At 42.2% G+C, this 22,127-nt stretch overlaps 1 protein-coding gene across 1 annotated transcript in view; it reads right to left on the bottom strand.

Moving 5' to 3' along the window:
- Positions 1-22,127, bottom strand: part of adgrb2 (adhesion G protein-coupled receptor B2) — a 196,341-nt gene that overhangs the window by 129,893 nt on the left and 44,321 nt on the right. Inside the window, exon 2 of the mRNA XM_026347650.2 lies at positions 2,281-3,184. Coding sequence (XP_026203435.1) covers positions 2,281-3,169 — 889 coding nt within the window. The 5' untranslated portion in view covers positions 3,170-3,184. The remainder of the gene's footprint in view (positions 1-2,280; positions 3,185-22,127) is intronic.

The following is a 22,127-nucleotide window of genomic DNA, read 5'->3' as shown; positions in this document are numbered from 1 at the left end:
ATGATTTCTCTGTGTCAGGCTATTCATCTACATTTCAGTGAAACTGCACACACATCATTCCAAATGGATTTATATTACACCCTCTGTCCACATCTTTGCAGCCTTGGTCTCGAAAAGGACCATTTGAAAGAACCAAGATCAAATGTAAAAAAAAAAAAGCCACAAGTGTTTCTAGTCAAGAAAAAAAGAAATGCCACCTGTAAACCAATGACTCAAGAGTCTCTCAAGCTTTTAAACCTCAGCACGGTAAATATACTGTGGTGAAGGACATGCTCCAACATTTCAAAACTAAGCAGCTACTCTTCTGCTCATACTGAATTAGATCAATATAACAAAGCAGAATGAGGAAATAAGTTTTTTTTGTTGTTTTGTGATGGTAGCCGTATCCATATGCTGCTTTTACAGTACATGTGTGTTTTATGAATTTAGCAACATGTACGGGATGAGGCAGGGAGCAACATGTATCTGGATGTGAGGAGAAAGACCGACACAAATCTATTTTGTATGTGCAGGCGAGTTTTACTTCATGGAGGTGAAAAGCAAACTGCTGTCTTATCTCTACTGTAAATGAAGAGCTGCGAGAAAAAAAAGGGGTGCAGGGCTGAGACATGAGAGAAAGGTTCTGAAAAGGGAGGAGGAGGAAAGTGGCAGAGAGATGAGTAGAAGTGAAAAGCAAACATTTAAGCTCTGTTTGTGAGCATCTCTGATTCAGCGAGGGGTGATAGTGTTTGTCTTTTAGTGGATAGAAAGAGGGTAGGAGAAAGAAAAAAAAAACATAATAGAGGCAAGATTCTGGCTCTCACTCTGACACTGCGGTGTTTGGTTTATCGTAATTCTGATATTTTAGGGTAATTGGGACATAGGGGAATCGTTTGGATGAAAACAAGTTTTCCGCAAGCAAAGGCTTTCGCATGCTTTCTTCGGGCTATCTTCTCTTCAAGGGCTCTGTGAGCGGTTGGTGATCTCTTGTAGAGTTACCAACCTCAAGCCCATATGTATGCAACATCAGCGCCTGGTAAAGGTGAGGTGCAGAAAAAGCCAACAAAGCCTCCGGGCAACTGGCATGAGTTTAATATCACCCCGGCACTTGGCATTAGTTTGCAAAACTTGCACTTGCATCTGTTTGGATTTTGTCTCGAGCAACAGTGCGCCAGTCCAAGTCAAACTGGTAAAAGCTTCACTCTTCCTCTCCCCTCCTACGCCGTGTCTTTCTATCTTCTGTGCTTCTTTTTCTCCATCTCTAAGAATATTAGATGATAAGCCCTACCGAACACACACACACACACACACACACACACACACACACATGCTGATTGAATCCAGAGAAAGATAACCTTCCCATCAGCAAGGTAAGACTCCCCTGAGCTCTCAGTATGTGTGTTAGTGTGTTGTTGAAGGCAGGCCAGTAAGAATAATTGGGGTTTTAATCAGTTCTGTTCACTCGCTCACGAAAATTATCATGTGATTCTGTAAAATATATGTGTCTGTGTGCATGTGTGTTCACTTGTGCGTTACTCTAATTACATTAAAGAAAATACTCCGGAGGCAGCGATGAACTGAAATGTTTAAAGCAGCTTTGGTACAAGCGCTTGTATGGATAAAAGGCATATTGCTCACAGGGACAAACACACACAGCAAAGCAAACCCACACAAACACACACACACAGATATGTGCAGATGCACGCATGCATGCATGTTCGCTTGTGTCCAAAGGGACTGCCTGCTTGGGAGTGCAGTCCAACTGATGACCATGCATGGTATGTATACACGGGTGTCAAATTCGATCTTGTCTTATTATCAACAAACAGTTTCACACACACACACACACACACACACACACACACACAATAGCGTGCAGCATGTGAACTCGAGTCCTGGGAGCCACACCTCTTGGCCACATAGGGGGGGGGTGGTGGAATCTCTAAAATATAGATCAGAAGCCTGACTTTCTGACAGGCATTTACAAATCTTTTGATGGAGGATTTAAAGGGCCCCTTTTGAACTGCGTCGTTTTTAATTAAAGGCCAACATGTCAAAGACAAAATCCAAATAATAAATTCTCTGTCAAGCAGAAGGACCCCCCCCCCCCCCCCCCCCCCCCCAGGTGGTATTAATTAAATATACTTTTCTTGCCTACTCACAAGTAGAGTACATACTGTAAGTAAACACATGATTGACTTGGAAATGTGTGCCGTGGGGCATTAATAATATTCTCTGTGCAGTGAAAATGACAAAAGCAGCATTGAAACACAGCATTATCTGACAGAAACATAATCCTACCTTGCCGGACATCTCTGGGCGCTATGGCGATTGCATCATTGGAATGCAGCTCGGTGACGCAGCAGTCATCTGGAACCAGCGACCCATTGCTGAAACTGTGAGGTGTCTCCGGTAGCAAGGGAATAGGTGGTGCCAAGATGTTGTGGTTTGGACAGATACATCCTGTCTGGGTCATCCCACAACCATCCCCGTCAGAAACCTCCTGATCTCCATTGTGTCCCGTGCGTAAACACTCCTCAAACCATCGGCACAGCACGCCGCAGGTAAACTGGCTGGAGTTCTCGTTGTTGATGAGTAACACCTCGACCAGTCGGAGCTCTAGCAATTCCTTGGTTACCTGAGGCTCATTAGCAGCTGGATGTCTCGTTAGACACAGTTGGACAAAGTTCTTATCAAACTGAAGGAAAGAGTAAGGTCCATCTGAGTTGGATTGGCTGCCACAGAGATCAATGACTTCAGAATCCCTGGCGGCAGCTGTCTGTAAATGAAGGGGGCAGCTTTGATTGGCCAGGTGGTGGTCGAGAGAGAGAAGCATGGGGGAGTGTGTCCGACAGATGATAGGGTGACGGGTGAAGCGGAGGTAGAGGGAGTACTTGGTGGGATCTGGGTTTTCCAGGGACCAGGAACAGCCCGGCACCCTGGAAGGAAAGAGCTCCCTTAGGGAGAAAGAGCCATAGAGCACCCCCGCTACGAGGCTGGAGCATGGCGAGGAGATGGGAGAGGGGGCCCCCTCTGCCCCGGTGCTGGGGGCGCCGCTGACAGCCCCATATGCAACCTCAGCCAGGGCAGAGAGAGGAGCTAGAGCAAGGGCAGACACAGCAGCCAGGGCCCCAGCCACAGCCAGGAGAGAGGACAGCACAGACAGACACACCCCACCAGCAGTGTTCATCCTATGACATTCGTCCTGCAGGGGGGGGAAAAGAGAAGAGATGATAGAGAGAGAGAGAAAGAAAGAGAGAGAGAGGGTTGTACATTAGACACATTGCAGAATATCTGCAAACACAAGCTGATGAAATCAACATGACACGAACAGAGAAAGAACTTATCAATATCTCTGTCAGGTCTGGTTGAAATTATCTCCAGACAGATTTCTGCCTCTTTCTGCATCCCACAGTACATCATAACAAATTTTTGACAGAGGTTCTTGTGCAACCGTGCACACACACACACACACACACACACACACACACACACACATGCACTGTTAAAAACACCATCACATCCCTGCTGGGCTGGATTAAAAGGGCTGATGACTTGGCTGTTGAGACATACACTGTGGGCCCTGCTCTACCCTTTTCCTGCTGATATGCGCACACAGACACACAGGCAACATGCATGCACACCTTCAAACACACACACGAGCAGACAGACACACACACACACACACACATACGCCATCTCCTGCTGAGCAGCTCCCCCAAGGCTCTGGCAAACTATTACCATCACCGACACAGTGAGGGTCCACCAGCAGCCTGATTTTGAGTCACACAATACACACACTGCTGACAAAAAGAGATCCATATGCAACATATACAATGTTTTAGTATTTTGCTGCACACTACTTCAATATGCACTACATTTTTGTACACCCTGTGTGTCTGCTGCATCGTCGAGTGGTGCCGCATCAATGTGGTTTGAGACGGACGCGTGGGAGATGGAACATATTTGCACCACTCAGGTTTATCTAAAACAATACAATGCTCTAAAACGAAGCAAATGCCTCCGTGCAACACACAACTTTACCCTAAATTCGTCACGCAATATAAGAAAACAGCTTCACAAAACCCCGAAAATGATGGATGCGCAAAAAAACAGAAAATGAAGAGCAAAACAGCTGGACACTTTTCTCCATAACAAATACCCTGTTTAATTCTGAAGCTTTTAGTCACAAAGACCTTTGTCAGAGAATAATATGAGAAATACGCAACAGCTGGGTAATTGTACAGAGGGCTATGATTTAATGTGATGTGATATAATGGGAAGGCATGACAAAGACACGCAGGCAGAAAATGTGAGCAGTTCACGAACACCGCTCATATTCATCGACTGACTGTTTTTTTTTTTTCCATTACAAGGTGCGACAGAATGTGCTTGTCTCTCTCCCAACGCTGCACTCGGTGTGAGCGTTGCACACAGATCAGCCACAACATTACTACCACATGATTTGTGCCTGTTCTGCATTTGATTACCGGTGTGTGAAGTTATGAGCTGCTCAAAAACCAATGCATGACCAATTTACACATTGAAATAACTCTAACTTGCAGTTACTAGTTACTATTTCAATTCCTTTTATTTACTCATTATAACCAATAACTCACCAAGCTACACCTGAATGAATGCTTTCTCTCCTTTTCCTGTGTGTTGTCTCGATTGAGCCTCATTGTTAGCACCATCCATGGTTCACAAGAGTGACACAACTACAAGAAAGCAGAGAACTCCAATTTCCTAAGGCCCAGGTTAATGAAACACAGCGGTGGTAGTACTTTACAGAATTTATGTATGTCTGATTAGCCTCTGCAGCTATGGACACATGGTCCACAGGGCCTTTGGTAAAAACCGTGCTTACTTCACCATGTCAAGAGGTGACCCTGCAGGGGTTGGACAGTAAGAGGCGCTCGGGCCTATAAGTGGGAGCTGTTAATGAGAGGTGGAAACACAGGGAAGGCTGATTAAAAACATGGAGAGACGGAGGAGGAGATGTAAGAGGGAGCAGGAAATGAGAATAGTTGCAGCTGACGCACACATTATGAAAAGATTTGCTTCATACGCCATGAAAAAATAAACTCTCTTCCTTTAGGTGTTTTGTTCTGATGCTAAATCTGAATGCGTAAAATTCCCGTCATGTTCAAGGACAAAGCACCTACATATTTTGATTGTTTGTTTCTTGCAGTAACGGTAGTGCACAGCGCTTTTTGCAGATATTAAATTTGCTGCCCTAAGGTCACGGGAAGATCTTCAAACACTATTCGCCCTGTGTTTTAAGCAAACTTGGTAACAGAGAGGAGTTTTAAAGAGGAGAAGACGCTGGCAGAAGAAATACACACCCACGCATTAGCTGTATGCACACCTGCACTCACAAAATACAATAACCTGATGTACATTAAACCGCACTACATAATCCTTTCAGTCATCAGGTGACGTTTTCCTTAGAAGGAGCTGGTAGTATTGTGAAACAAGTAACCATAGCAACACTGTATCTCCTCACCTCTCTGGTTCTTGATAGTTTTCCTTTATCTTTTATCATTTTTGTTGGAATTCTAAAATGAAACACAAGGCAAAGAGCTTTTAAACACTGCTGGTGCTGGCTGCTGTGACAATTGACAAATGCATGCTAATGTAGTATGGACAGCATGCTGCATGGCCTAAGGTGGGGATACATACAGGACTCCGCCACTTGAACACGTTCTCATACTTCCAAACAAATACGGGACGAGATAACATCCGCACAGATTGCACCGCAGACGGTGACACATGTCGCGCTAACAACGTGCCACTGAACTGTTAAATCCACGGAGAATGAAATTCAATTTTCTGTATGGCAAATAGCATTTTTTTGGTTTCCCCCCGCTGGAACTGAGCGGGAAATGGGAAATGCATGTAAACTATTATTTCCATGCGACGGTTTTGAAAGACGCACTTGGGTTTCGCATCGTGTCTTCATGGTGGGAAGGAGGTTGTTTGGCTCGGGTCTATTTTGCTCAGTGTCTTCCAAGATTCCCAGATGTTCTTCATATCTAATCTAGTTTTCTCATTTGGTTTTTTTCATGCTGCAAATCATGATCCATTCTATTCACAAAACATCTATTGCATGCGTGACTTCGATTGTTTTCTCATTGAAGGGTCTAATGACAGATTGTAAATCCCCTTTAAAGCAAATGTGTAATATTGGACTACTTAAATGAAGTTTAAATGATTTTTGCGCAACTTGTCTATACTTTAAAACAAATATAAAACAAATATAAAAAAAAAAAGAAGGTTTATCTTGACTCCTAGACCTATCACAAATGAAGATAGCATTACGGGCCAAACCATGCATAGGTAAAATCTTACGCACATTTTACGGATGAAAAGAAGCCAAAAGCGTTAAGCAAATTGTTTTTGGGACAATGAACAATGAATATTCATAGATCCGCAGTCTGCGCGAGAGCAGGCCCTAAAGTGCTGTCTTCATGAGGCCATTCTGTCCCACTTCACTCTAAAACAGCACTTTACCGTGGGCACCCATAAATATTCATTAGCTTTGATGTCTTCCTTCCCCCCTTCCACCTTGACATTAATGTTATCATCAAGGATGGCAAAATATGTATATCCCTCACTCCCTGTCTCTCTTTCCTCTCCCTCTCCTCAAGGCTCCCTCGTCATTCTTTAATGCGGTGAAGTGACAATGTGACTCATCTGATTTTTGTCTTCACGGCGCTCATGCAAAACAGAGTAGTGCTGGGACGCTACAATAGTATCGGAGCACTAAATGCATCATCATTCCCAAATAATTAATAAGGAATATTCAAGGTATGTGCAGTGCTAGTGCGATGACATCCAGTTGTAATGTCTCCGCTGAAATTGTGCTTTGCGTCCACATATACAGACATTTTTCCAAAGTTTGCAGTCCTCGTGCAGTGGAACTTTAAAAATACAACCTTCATCTGCTCTACATTTATTCTACATTTGAACAGACTATGGGATGAAAGCTATAACTCTTCTACAACAATGAGATCTTGTACTTTCTCCCCCGATGTGACAAATAAATGGGAGCTATCGCCAATTAAAACAGTTTCCATGTGCCTGTCTGTTGAAGCCCCGCAATCTTGCTACAGAAGCTTAAACAGCTTCAGTTCTAGCTGCAATGAAATGTCACTGTAACATGCTGTGAAACCACAAAGAGACACACTTGCCGAGACTGAATTATAAAATACCAAGAGACTACGTTCAAGGGTCTCATTCTTGAGGAGTAAATGCAGTGCTGAACTCCTACTGTGGATATTTCGACGTGTGCAGTCTAAACTGGAGATTAATTTAGATTAGGCACTTAATACTCACATGTTACTTGTTTATTTCAGTCGTAATCTATCCCTGGTGGATGATTCTTGAGATAAACCGAAAGTTTTTTCCTCTCTTTGCTTTGTGCTGACAATGAAGGAGCTCCTATCTCTGCGGCGAGCAACTCTAGAACACCTCAACTTAACACCGTGAGGTTAACCACTGAGGTTCTCAGTGGTAATATACAGCAGGCATTTCTGCTTTCCAATCGTGCCCAGTGCAAACACAAGCACAATAAACAGTAATAATAGCATCCCAATTATTTGTTCTAAGGAAATCTAAAGGTTAATCTAGTCTTAGGATGTGTCCCAACCAATGCTACCACCCTCCCTATTTATTTTCTCTTGGGGCTCAACCGGTGACACCTTTATCTGTCCTTTTCTGCTCGTAGGGCAGCTGTAGCTCATAGGACAGTGTGGGTTGCCTGTTAAGCACAGGGTTGTTAGGTTGATCCCCAGCTTACGTTGTCCACCTGTCAAAGTGTCACTGAGCCCAAGATACTCTCAATGGTTGCATGGTAGTCGTGAAAGTCACACCGTAAGCTTTATAAAAATAAATACGCGTTCCCGAAAAGAACCAGGTCCAAGTATCTTGCAGTAAACTTTCTTGTTCTTAGTAGAATAACAGAATGAAATGGCTTGTGGGCAGCCGACTTAACAATATCCCTTGGTAGGGTGCCTCTGTTTTGGGAAATGCATTTTGAGAGTCTCGATACAGAGTCGTGACGCCCCATCTCACCCCCCCCCCCCCCTCCCTCGCCTCATTCTCCATTTCTTTGTCTCAGCTCTAATCTGTCATTCTTGATGCAGACATCTAAGTGCACCGCGGTGGAGAATGGTATTGTCTGATTTAGTGATGTGGAGCATTTCTCTCATTTGCAGCCCCTCAGCACAAGATCAGCATGTGGCCCCTTGTCGGAGCTCGCACACACACACACACACACACACACACATTTAAAACTACACTAACTAAGCCATGTGCAATTACACAGTGGCGCACATGCCACACCCGTTTGAATGCCAGCTCAATATTATCAAAAATTCAACACTGATGCCAAGTGTTTGGAGCTTCTCTCTACTACTGATTAACAAGTCATGAAATGTTCCCGTTCTCCCTCCATCTCTCTCTCTCTCTCTGCCATCCAGCATTGAAAACTCAACTCAACTCAACTGCGCCCCTTCTCATCTTTAGATTCACCCTGTAGAAATCTACGCTTTCCTCAAAGGCGCCCTTTTAATTTATTTACACACATCCGCATCTGCTCTGCTTTAAGTCTTTTGACTTGGATAAGATCTCGCGAACGCAGGCCAACGTGAAGAACCGACGCTCAACCCATTTGGCTCGGTTGGCATTTTGTCTTTTTATCAAGCTCATTCCAGCACACCATCAAGACGGGAACGCCTTTTCGCGTCGCCTTATCAGCTGTTCACAAATGGCAGACAAGCTGGGAGGATCTCATGCTGTGAAAACAGAAAGCAGTACTAACACTCTTGATCACGACAAAGGGCATTTTGTCTTCTGAGTATGACACGCGCTCACACACACACTTCATAATGCACCCATACATATTCATACATTATGTAGTCCTGACATATGAAACATACTGATGAAGAAAAATATGTGAATCGCAAGGGTGATTGACTGAGTAGAGGATTACTTATGCATTATTAAATCAGGTAAAATAGCAGCCAAATGAAATCTATATCTTATATATTTTTGATACGCTGCCCTCTTTGATCATTTGAACCCCTGGATGATGTTAAATTCTCTCACACTTACTCTTATGTTGCCATGTGAGAGTGAGCGGATTTCACAGTCGATTCATGGATTGAAAATATAGATTTTCGTTATTAATTCTCAAGTTTGTTAGACCAGCGAAGAGCAGGGAGCAAGCCTTTGGGCACATTTTGAATAACTTAATAGTTAACTCTGCAACATATCAATATGCCATCACCCAGAGACTGACGTTATCATGCTATTACTTTCAGAACGCATTTAAAATCAGTTGGTGCCTCTCTCTCACTGCAGCAAGTGGCAGTATTTCAGGGGGGGACTAAGGACAACATGAGAAAAAAGTGGCCCTAAGCACAGAGCCAGGCAAAGAAAACCTAGTTATTCCTTATGCATTGAACAGAAGGATTAGCAACTTCACAAATGCAAGTTCCATCCATACAAGATTCATGACATCTGCAAATCATCAGCAAAAAAAAACAGAAACAGCCTGAGCTATCAATATGACAAGTGATTAAACAGCAACCCCGAAATGACCATCACTGCTGCCAACACTGCGAGGAAGCTGTTTGCTGGGGGATTATGAAAAAAACCCAGTAGCAACTGTGTCTCACTGTGCTGTTTGTGGCGTTATCCATAGAAAATAAACGAACAGAAGAAATGCCGTTAGTAATATGATGCTGTGGGAAAAAAAAAAAAAAAAATCATTGACAGGTCGTCTCACAATGCTCTAAGAAAATTACACCTCGTTTATCAGGCGCTGCACTGATATATTTACACAGGGAGCGAAAGCATTTTCCAATATGCTCAATGGGAAAACATTTAAGTTTACATAAGTAACATAAGTTGATCTCGTGGCCTTTAATAACGGTTTTCTGGCATGTAACCTGAATTTCAGGATCGATCTCTGTTGCTTTCACAGGGAGATATTGATAACAAGGCCATTAATTCCACATGAGTGAGTCAACTGTCGGTAATCTGGTTGCAAGGTGGAAGTGTTTACACTGAGTGTATGTTTTAATGTTTGTTCTTTTCATTATTTCAGCTTTTAGTTTTAAAGCAAGTGATCATTTTCCAATGTGTCCCATGTGCATGCACCACCGTCCACAGCTACACTGTAAAAAAAAAAAAAAAAAGAAAACTGCACTCCTTTTTGTTTGTTTCGCAGTGCAGCAACGTGTTGGCCGGCTCAGCAGCTCGGTTTGTCAAACATTTCAGCCGCACTTTAAACTCATTATCCTTACACACAGAGTGCTAAGTAGGCTGGCGCTTGGCAAGGCCAGTCTACACTACGTGTTACACATAAAGGAGTGTTAAAGACTACAACCGCGGCGTACATCAGGCTGCAATTCACAGAAAAATTAGCTCTGCTTCTGTAAGTTAGTTCCTTATACAAGCACTTTGATACAGTATACTTAAGTAATTATAATAACCCACTATCAAATGTGACTCTACTGTAATGGCTACTCAATAGAGGCTGCAGTTAAGTTGACTGATTTCTCGATTGTTTGCAGTAATAATGAATTCACATACAAAATTCTGTCTGACTTAAATTGTGCTAATTAACTGCTGATATGTTTTTCCACAACGTGGATTTGCAGATGTAGAAGCATGTGTCAGGCCTGACCTTGCAAACCCCAACGCGCTCGCTCAGGCATCTTCACACCCTTAACCTTGTTGTCATGGCAGGGTAAAAAAAAAAAACCAAAAACTAAATGTCACCATCTGTTGAGTGTTGGGACATAATCTGATGTGACACACACACAAATACAAATACACATTCTGCTGAACTGAAAGTGAAGCATCCCTCTTTGCACAACATGTATATTCATGTATAGATCTGCATTGTTCAGTGTGTTTGTGTGTGTGTGTATCCAATAAGGAGATGTAAAAAAAAAAAAAAGGCCTCGTAGTTTTGTGGTGGGCCTGGAGGGAATTTGGGTTTCATTGTGAAATAGAGAATCGCAGGCTGAGGAAAAGGGCGATCGGCTTTCCTCTGCATCGAATCCCTGCCAACTGCTCAGCTTACCACAGCTTTTATTTCAACACAGATGTATAGTATAGAGGACGGGCAGAGAGAAAGAGAGAGAGAAAACAGCGAAGGAGCATACTGGATTCCAACCTAAGCATAAATCTTGTGGTAAAGTTTGGAGAGGTTGACGTTGGGAGAAGAAAATACATATTGACAGGATTTGTCAAAAAACATTAAAAATACATATTTGTATTGATCGAAGAGTGCGTACATGCAACAAAGCCTCTTGCTTTGCTTGCAAAGATCTTGCAAGCAAATGATTAGTTTTCCAGGCAAAAAAAAAAAAAAAAAAAAAAGTGCAGCAATTGATTACCGCCAATGTAAATAGGGACAGTTGCGCCTCGCCGCTCCAATTTCCCCACTGCAAACCTGAGTTTGAATTTGATTTGGGACGAAAACTACTGAACGACGCCGTGTGCACTTTTACAGGAACGGCCAAGTCATCTGAATGGGATGTGGAGGGCATTAAAGAAGCTTTTAGGTTTTAAAACTCGAGAGATTGAGCAGCAAGTGGGCCGCGCGGAGACACATTAATAATCAAATTTTTTTTTTTTTATATATATAAAGACAATATGTCACACACAGCAATAGTGTACTTAATTTAATTGTGGCCTCAGGATGAGGGATAAAAACCAGCAAAGCAAAATTTATTGTCTGTGTCAAAAAAAAAAGAAAAAAAGTTCTTATAGCTAAAGGCAAAGGGCAAGACTGTGTGTGCACGTGTGTGTGTGTGTGTGTGAGTGAAACTAGTCACTGGAGACTGTTTTAAAAACGGGCATATCCTCCGTCAGCCTGCATGTATATAATATGACATGGACGGGTGAATAGCACTAATTTAAGAGCATCCCGTAAGAGAAAGCCACAGTTTGGTGTTGGTGAAATGTTCCACCAGCTTAAAAAAGTGTACAAATCAACTGACTGGTGCTGATCAGTGATTTAAACCGCTTCAGTATGAGTTGAATAATCAATATAAAGATCATGTGTTTGTCTGTCTGTGTTGATTCGATGGTGGAGGTGGTGGCTTGCCGTTATCTCCCAATCTTTCCTCTCTGTGTAATATCCCTTCTCCCTCTCTAGCTGCAGTAGAGCAGATCAGACTCTCCCTTCTCTCTTTGAAGTGTTGCCAGGCGGGGGTATTTATTTCATTATCTCCTCTCCCTCTCTATTTCCTCTCCTTGTTGTTTTTTTTTTTTTTTTTTTTTTTCAGGCTTACAATCGCGGGGGAGACACGAGTCGAGGCGGGGAAAGCTGACGCTGCAGGTACGATTCTACAAGGATGGAAACGTCTGCAGAAGGAGGGAGTATTGGTCAGTTCTCTCCTCCAATTAACAGTAGGCTCTTTTTTTCCCACCACTTATTTAATCAGTTATTTATTTATTTTGCTTGTAAGTATGCACACACCTGTAGATCCCTTTAAAATAAGAATAAACTACGGAGACTACTGGGACCCTGAAGGCAACATGAATTCTCTCTGTATGTGTGTGTGCCTGTGACACCTCGGTGCAGGGGTTAAAGTTGGTTGTGAAGCTTTACAGCACACTGGGGTCACAGAGATGACCTTTCACACCCGGTTATCGATCAGGTGCAAGATGTTTCAGGATGTCGCAGAACTGCAGTTTTACTTCAGTTTGAATTATATACACTATATATATCTATCTATCTCTCACTTATAGACGTGTTTTCGATGGTAGCTGTAAATGATAATCTACAGGAGCCTATAGTTTAAAGAATATCTATTACTCTTTGAATACTTGTCTAAATGTCTAAATATACTGTGTATTGACTTTTTCAAACAGAAGTGTCTATTTAAATAGCTACAAGCCACAGTTTAAATGGCAAGCGTGTGTGGGCTCCGACTGCAATTACTGCATTTCAGTATTAATCTGACAATGAAGGGAATTATCTCTATGAATATGAATCATTCTTAGGCAAATAAGTGAAATATATGAAATAGCTGCCGATTGTTGGAGATGTTCCGTTGTTCTTCCACTGCCTCACAGATGACACCGAGAGTAGGAAACCGCCAACGTGAACAGGGAAGCGCGTGGGCAACGCTCAAAAGGACAACGTTGGCTGTTGTAATTAAAATGCCGCGGTAATCCCTCAGTCGCAGCTACGTGCTACTGGCGTTAAAATGTTATTGTTCTGAGAGAAAAGTGTTTATAAAGTAGAATCAGTGGACACGTAGAGTAGCTTTGCTCGAAAAGCAGAACTCTAGAAAAAGCCCTACAGGTTTTTTTAGTGCATTAATGAGTGCCATTTCACACCATAAACACATGCTCAATTGGACATTTCCCACAAAAGTCAAAACACTCCTCCACGCTGTAATTTGGTAACACACTAACCTCAAAGCCATAGTTATTGCAAAAAAAAAAAAAAAAAACACATTAGAGCAGGCCCTGGACATGACCTGCCACATCATAAAATCATCACTCCCACAAATTTCTACCGTACTAAAGTTTCATAATGTGGCTCGCTGCACCGCAAGATGGCATTTTACATTTATAATCACAACACATCGGTGCACTTTCAGCTAAAAGTATTGTTTGGGAAGGTTTACCAAAAGACAAAAAATTAACAGCTGCACGTCTGCTGAGTTATTTGAAAGCTGGCGTGCTGCATTAGCTCGTGTTGTCTGCCGGTAATGCCGGAATAAACCAGGAAAAAACAGTTCAAGCGAGTACAGTGTATTTGTTTGAAAAAGTAATCCCATACTAGAGGGAGATTTGCCAAAGTGAAGCCTAAAACACAGTCTGCCAAGTGCTTTCTCACAGCAAGACAATTAAGAACAAATAAGAATGGCAGCCAATGCTCTTGTTAAAAAATAAATGGCCGACTTGAAAGCCTAAATGTGTTTTTTTTGTTTTTTTTTTTTCTTCTTTTCAACTCCTCCGACTATTCCAGCACTGTTAGACATGTTCTCATTCAAAAGAAACAAGCGGGCAAAGCACAGCAAGATTACAAATTAGCTGCGCGATGCGTGCAATGCTGCACACACTTTCCCAAAAAGTTGGCATGTTGTGTAAAATGCAAAAAAACAAGCAGAATGCAATAATTTATGTGAAACTAGTAGAAATACGACATATCTAATGTTAAAACTGACTAATTAGATGTTTATTATGCATGAAAAAACTAATGTTTTGACTTTGATGAATGAGGCATATTAACCAGTGTTTCATGATCTTATTTTATTTATTAATTTTCTTTTACTAATTCTCTTTAAGTGATTGGAAACTGAGGAGACAGTGACTTGAAAACTATTTTACCCTCCATTCTTGCAGTTCACTTCCTTGTTTGTGTAATTATTCACTTCATGATGTGCCAAACATTTGGTCGTAGCGCTGCGTAATGCGGTTTAACATTGTCTTGTTGAAAAAAAGCAAGGCCTGACGTGATGAAGATCTGAAATAGATGGTGTCATGTTGCCTTAAAACATGCATGTATTATATATAACATGTTGTATGCACCCTCACACCATCACGGCTGCAGATGTTTGAATTGAGCACTGATGACAAGTTGGATGGTGCCTCTACTTTCTCACCTTGGAGAATAAGGCGTCCATGACTCCCATAGCAGTGCTACCTAGGGCGCCCCAAGATCATGGACTACAACACTGGGTATTGACCTTGACCCTTGCTTACAGAGGTCGATCTCTACATCATACATCAGCACATGAAACCAACTACACTGCCAGATAGACTTGTTAAAATGACCATACGCAGGCATTCTGGAGTGTGCAAATGTACTTTTTAATGGGATACAGACAGTGCCAGCATGTGCAGAAAACACAGTTTCTTGCAGAAGCGTCTTCGAAAAAAAGGCTAATTTTAGTTACCTCGCTGCTTTCTGGAGATGTAAATAAAACGTCAGTGTTTGATTGGGCGGAACATAACGGGGTAAGAGCGAAAGAGCTGGCGTGCTCGTCTAAAGGAGTTAGTCACATTAGGCCTAAATTTAATTCCCCATCATCAAAGTTTTCAATTTTGAGCAGAGCTGCGACTAAAATACAGCCACTACATACGCAGCCAGGGTGCCTGCTATCACATCTGAGGTTTTGACGTATCACGGCTGTCAGGTGAAAACCTTGTTATTGCAATTCGAGTTTTTTATGTTTTCATGTTTTTCTGAAGGGTTCTGAGCTCCTGTACGGGTTGAGGAAATAGCCGTTGGGTGTGAGACACCTTTTCAAAACTAATTAACAGAATTGAAAGTTTTATTTCTTAGCTCTTGAAAAGCTGACATTTTGAGGTTATGTTTTTTTTTTTTTTTTAATTCTTTCCACATGAAGAATGACGTGTGAACGGCAAGGAAACATCTGCTGTTGGAGACAATCACAGTGATTGGAAGGTAATCTTCTTAAAATACTGATCACCTGACCTCCCTGTAGTTGGCGTCGTGCATTCATCCATGTCTACCAATACTGACTTGGTTCCAGTCTCTCATTATCCCCCATCCAGCCCACCTTTCCCCTCACCCAACTTTTTCTAATTTTTACCTTCTACTTCACTGTTCATTGACCTCTCAAAATCTGACACCTGCCTTACAGAAATAAAACCCCACCACCACCACCAACAACAACAAAAAAACTCCTTTTTCCATCCTTCCCTTCCGAATACGACTGAGCATACCTCTTCTTTATTTACCCAGACCTGTCTTTCACTGGGATGTATTTTGTGTCTGCTTCACTTCTTCTCTTCACCTCATGCGCTGACAGATATATAGAGGGCGGCAGGGGGAAAGACGGGAAATGAAAAGCAAGGAGAAAGGAGAACACGAAAGAACAGAGACAGAGGAAAAAAAAGAAAAGCTGTTACATAGAAGGTGAAGTCTAGATCAGGGGGAACTGACCTCAGACTCAGAGAGAGAGAATAAAAGGTTAATTTTGATAATGAAGACACAAAATAACACACATACACAGGCATACTCAGCACTCCATGGCCACCCCTGAGAATAAAATCTGCTCTGGCATTGTCTGGAGTCTGGCGCCATCTCTTTATTGTCACTGTGGTGCCACCGTGGTGTGCGGATGCATGGATGGTGCAATCAGGAAGCAGTATGTCTCGTGGGAAATGCTGAAATAAAGCATGTCACCTTTTTGAATTTTATTCTGAAATATAAGTTTGTGCATGTGTGTGTGGAGTGTATATTGTCTGCAGATGCTGTGGTACACAGAGTTCATTGCCATGCCACCCCAATAGATGGTGTTCACCATACTGAACTCATATGTCGAAAGACTTTGAAATGGAAATCAGACGAGGACGCTTTCCACTTACAGCATTGTTCTGATCTGAGGAAAATCAGTAGTCTACATGGTGTATGCTTTTAAACGATTGTTGTTATTATTATTTTGGGGGAATTTGATTTATATGTATTAAATGGGTTAGAACATTGCGACTGAATATTTTATTGTTGGTGCAGAGGGGAGAAATGTGCCTTTCAAATATTTATAGTAATTTGTCTTTGAAGCATACAAATGAACTGTTTTCGTTTGTATGGCTTCACATTTGTTCTGAGAACATCATTATTTTTTATTAGATTGATGCTTCATATATTCTGCTAGTTTTTTTTTCTCAGATCCACTACCTTTATGGAGAAATTATCTTTAGTCCTATTCATGCTTTCATCTCTGATAATTAATTTAAAGACGTAAGATAAAAAAAAATAATAGGGAATTAGTTGTTCTGGGAACTCTGTATGGCTATACCAAATATAGCGCCAGTCTATCATGTAGCAGTTCATATATGTTTTATTGGATAATTGAAAATGCTGGCATTTTGGTGGTCCTAGAGAAAGGGTCAAGGGATCACTTAGTTATTAGGAGTCATCCTCTGGGGACCACGATGGCAAGACAAACACAAAATGTCATCACAACCCATCCGGTGGATGATTCGATATTTCAGTAGGGATCAAAGTGGCGGACGGGCCAACCAAAAGATCAACATTGCCATCTCTGGAGTCAAAACCAGATGCTACAATATTAAAAACAAATGGATAGATCCAGACAAAGTAAATCAAAGAGTAAACATAAAGGATAGACAAGATATAGAAATCAAACTATCATATTTTCCAGCAGACGAAATGAAAGCGCCAGAGAATGTCTCAGTCTGGATTCTGATAAAGAGAAACATCAATAAGTATGGATGTTTGTTTTGAAGCAAAAAGGAAATTGCCCTTGCCAATCCACTTACGCTGCTGCTGGTGTTCAATCAAGCAAGGACTATTGAAATGCAAATGTTAATGACAGTGGCGGAGGACAATCATTCTCACTGAGACAGAATCTGTGTCTGGATATTTGGACACAAAGAGACACAATAAATTTGGCTCACGAATCAAACTAAACACTGACACCGTGTGCCGTTGGAGATCAATTTGTTTTTGAATTGACCTAAAATGTGTCCAGATAGGATGTGATCCCCTTCTTAAAGACATAACTTTTGGAAAACAACTACATATCTAAGGAATCTCGATGTGCGTCTGCATCTCAGCTTCATTCCATCTCTAAAGACTGCCAGTAGCCAGAGAGCTGAGTTCACGGAGAAGTCAAACAGAAGTGTTAATGTCAGTTAAGTCAATGATAAAAAATACATGCCTAAAGTAACTACACTTCTATACTCCTTGAAGTTAAATAGCTCGCTTCAAAGTCTGCTCAGGTCTACTCATGCCGTTTCTTTATGCTTTAATATCGCTTGACTGCAAATTGTGCTTATTTAACAGTGCTGCCAACCATTTTGTTGCTGTTTCATTCACTGTGAGACTTTTACATTTAAAAAAAAGAAAGAAAAAGAAATAAGATAGGGCACATCGCACAAAGCGTTACGCTTTCTGTATTTGCTTGTCTGAGGATTAAAGTCAAGCGTGTCTTTCAGTTTGTGGTGCAGTTAGAGCAGCCTTGGCGTCTGGCACTTGAACGATGGCTGCCTACACGTATTATATTCAAATGTAATGTAACGTTGTCAGCAAGTCAAACAACCGCCTCCATGGGTAGTGGACTGCATTCAAACATTTACCTTTACAATCTCTGACCTCAGAGTTTACTTAAAAATATCACCAACGAAAGAAATGACAAAATAAACAAGCCACGTGTGATGGTATTGCCCTACTGTAAATCTCTGTGAGTAGATTTTTATACTGGTGAATAAATAAGCACCAGTGGCAGCTCGAAAGGTAGCAAATCAATCGAAAACACTAATGGCATCTGGCTTTAGAAAATGGTAAACAGTGCTTTCCTTAACGGGCAAGTGTGGTGACCATTTTCCCGCTTATCAATGCAATAAAAGCATTTCTAAACGTCTGTGATGGCTGAAATGATCCTCTGTAATGTTCAAAGCTTGCCAGTGCTTTTAGCACAGGAAAAAGACAACATTCCTTTTAATCCCTATCTGGGTAAAACAGGCTTGTAGAAAGTAGTACACAAACATTTGAATATCGTTTCCTACTTTCTCAAATGCCCATAAGATGTGTTCATTGTAGTGTCTTGTTGGATCCTTTATGATAAAGGCAGTTGTCAATGCCTTTAGACTCTACACCAGCTACTGTGCAACGCAATATATGCATGTTTTTGCTGCAGGGATACTGATTGGGAGACCTGCTGGTTGGCAAAGCATATCTATCTCTTCTCAGCGTGAGCTCCTGTTTCACATTGATTAAGCACTCTGACAATGCCGAAGCCTTTGTGTTCCCGAATCCCAAAAGGTAAAAATAAATCATGGGAGTAAATATGTGTCACTCCTGAGAGGACAGACTACATAAAAAGCCGTTTTTTGTTGGATTATGGTAAATCTATTCCCTTTTTGTTCCCTATTATATTATTAGCATGAAAAGCAACAATGAAGATCCAAAATTAAAAACTAAAAAAGTCACAAATGTAAACAAGTAGTAGAACGAATGTAGGGTAGAGAGAGAGAAAACTGTGTTTGCCATCTAAAATCCACTCAAATTGAAAAAGTTGATCCAGCGTCTAAGGTGATCAAACACAGCCACCGAGAAAATAACAGCAACATGAGACAGAGACAGATAGGGAGAGGGGCTGACACAGAATCAGGCTGGCAGGGCTGATGGAAACTGGAAACTAAAAATGTGGGAAGACGGGGCAGAAGGAAGGAGCAGCAGCAGCAGGAGTGGGGAGTGAGAGGAGAGCAAAAAAAAAAAAAAAAATCAAGTGCACACAGGTCTGAGAGGTGGTAAGCAAGGGAACAGATAGCGAGATGGAGAGAGGGAACAAGGGAGGGGGATAAGAGGGGGAGAGAGGGCGGATTAAGAAGTGAGAGGGTGGATGTGGTCTGCCTTCTCTCTCCTTTAGGCAACAACTTTATCTCCAGTTCCAGACTGGCAACAGCAGCAGCAGCAGTGCCACAGACCTGGCGAGAGACCCCGGCGGGATCAGCAAACAACGCGCCGCTGATTGCAAGGAGCTGATAGCACGAAGGCAAACAAGCCCAGAGATGCGGGAACATGACGATGTCAATGTAAAAGAAAAGGCCGCAAAACGTGCATGGACGCACTCAGGTGCAGCGTATGCAAATGCGATTACAAGTCGTCTAGTGGTAGAACAAGCTGCAGCAATGTTGGGGAAAGACATGCACACTGAGAGAGGCCATACCACACACTTGGCTGCAATGCAATTTTAAACATCCTTATTGTTACAGTAGCTATTAGTAGATGACTGATGAATTGTGTCCAACATGCCCCAGCCCTACAGCATGACCCAATTGTCATCTCCATTAATCCCTTCCACTTATTATTATTATTATTATTGTTTCACGAGTTTCCAATTTTTACTAAATGCTTTATTTTGTTTGATTACATTGCAAGGGAACTGCGCATTGCAATTTGCTGATTTATAATCACGAGCTAGCGGAAGTCCGATGAGTAATAGTGGCTACAGGTTAATTTAATTCCAGGCCCTAAACTTAATTAATTTTCTGTCCCAAAGCTTATGTCATAACCGATGTTACACAAGTGTTCTGAGGCTGAATAACAATCATTTTCACGTGGGCTACCTATCCATCATCTGCCAACCGCGTACCATCCAAACATCTGTGCTTGCGCTCGAAAGTCAAGCCTGCGTTCGGCGTGACTGGAATAACACTTTGCAGCTCGAGCGTAACACAATAAATCAGCTGGAGGATTGGACATTAAAGTTATTTGGGGTCCCTGATCATTCAAACGCAGGTGAAGCAATTGAATTATCTGCATTTCTGAAGGTCACGCAGGACAAAATTGGCAATTTTGATGGTGTAACGCGGAGGAAATAAACAGAGCCGCGTGACAGATGCACCTCTCTCACAGAGGAACATCATAAACGGTATTCATTTTGCAAAGAGTAATGAGCCATGTGTTACAGTTTTAAAGTTGGGGACCCAAACCTGCGACTCACACACACTCAAGGTGCCAGATAACAGCCTGAAGACAGGCTGGCATCAATAGCCCCCCGACCCGAGCGCATAGAGTTCTATTCATGTGCTTGGAGGGCTCTCTTGACTGTGACAGGCAGCCCTGTCAATACCGCGCGCTGGTCAAAGTGGGCGGCTAATCCAGCAGCCAATCAATGATGAGATAAGGAGGCCCCCCCGTTGGACTCGCTCACATGAAGCAACTGGCGTTTTCTTCAGTTTTATATCATTGCACTTGAATAGCAAGCGAAGATGGATGAAGTGCTACACGTGAACGACAAAAGAAAGGCCGGATGAGCGTGCCCTTCGCTGCTGTTGACGAATACAGAAGGAGGAAACGTTAAATGAAAAGAGCTGTTCACGAGCTGCTGCCGCTGCTGCCGCTGCCGAGGTGTAAATTTTGTCAAGCGAAGCAACCCTTTCGCTGCGAGCTGAACGACCTGGTGTTGTCAGCTCTTTGTCTGTTCCTTTTGGTCGCCATATATCCTGAGTCAGCATTGGCCAGAGGAACAGAATACAGAGTAAGTGTGTGTGTGTGTGTGTGTGTGTGTGTGTGTGTGTGTGTGTGTGTGTGTGTAAATATGCAGAAGAGTACTTGTGTGTGTGCCCGTGTTTAAGGATGGGAAGAGAATGAATGGATATTACAGCAGTGTCGAGCAGAGTGGTCTTTGACAGGCTCGGCTTCGGACGAGTTGGGAGCCAAGTCTAGACACACACACACACACACACACACACACACACACATTTTTCAAATAGTCTCCCAACCTTTAAATTGTTTCAGGTGTTGAAAATCTGGGGAGATAGGAAAATTCTCATCAGGTAACAAGTCCTGCATGGTTTTATGCGACAGCCGCGTGTATGTGTGGGCTGATGCATCACGGTGGCTCGTGCTGTCTCACCGAGTTGGAAACCTACCCCCTCGTTCAGAAAACTCTTGGATTATATCTCCATTTTTTATTTATTTTTTTTAATCAGCAAATGGGACAGACTTGAGAAGAACTTCCATTACGCCTTCATGTCACAGTGTCCTGTTAATCGCACGCATTGCAGCTGAAGCGTTACGCAGGTTGGAACAATTTGATCTCACCATTGTCAACAAAACTTTTTTTTTTTCCTTTTTCTGAACAAATTCCCTGCACTAGAAGCACCTGCCAATGCGCCATTTTGGTTTTTTTTTTCTAGGCCACTTAAATTGTACAATCGTCCCTCCATTTCTTTAACAGCCCTTTACTTGACTCCATGGCAATTTGATCTATGTTGGCTCTAAGACAGGCACTCGGTTTTACTCATTATTTCATTCCTTCTCAGACAACATAACCTTTTCGGAATGAATGCGGTGAAAATGACTGTGTTTATGCTTGAATCTCAAATTGCACCCCGCGGACAAAAATCAATCTCACTTCTGTCGCTGACAGTTGTTCGCTTAGTCGAGGGCTTGGGATGGATTCGGCTCTTTGGCCTTGCGCCTGCAGCCCACATGGAGACATAGACATTAAAGGTGTTTGTGTGTGTGTGTGTGTGTGGTCAGAAACCTGACAAGAAACTTTGAAAAATATTTTTTTTGTTTATTTTTCCAATGTCAAATGTTCATTCTTTTTTTTTTGTGTGATATGCTATAGAGTATACCTTTATACACCACTGAGCCTAATCTCCCT

This window comes from Anabas testudineus, chromosome 11 (genome assembly GCF_900324465.2).
Source record: "Anabas testudineus chromosome 11, fAnaTes1.2, whole genome shotgun sequence".
Classification (NCBI taxonomy): Eukaryota; Metazoa; Chordata; class Actinopteri; order Anabantiformes; family Anabantidae; genus Anabas; species Anabas testudineus.
This window is presented reverse-complemented; position numbering and strand designations above follow the sequence as displayed.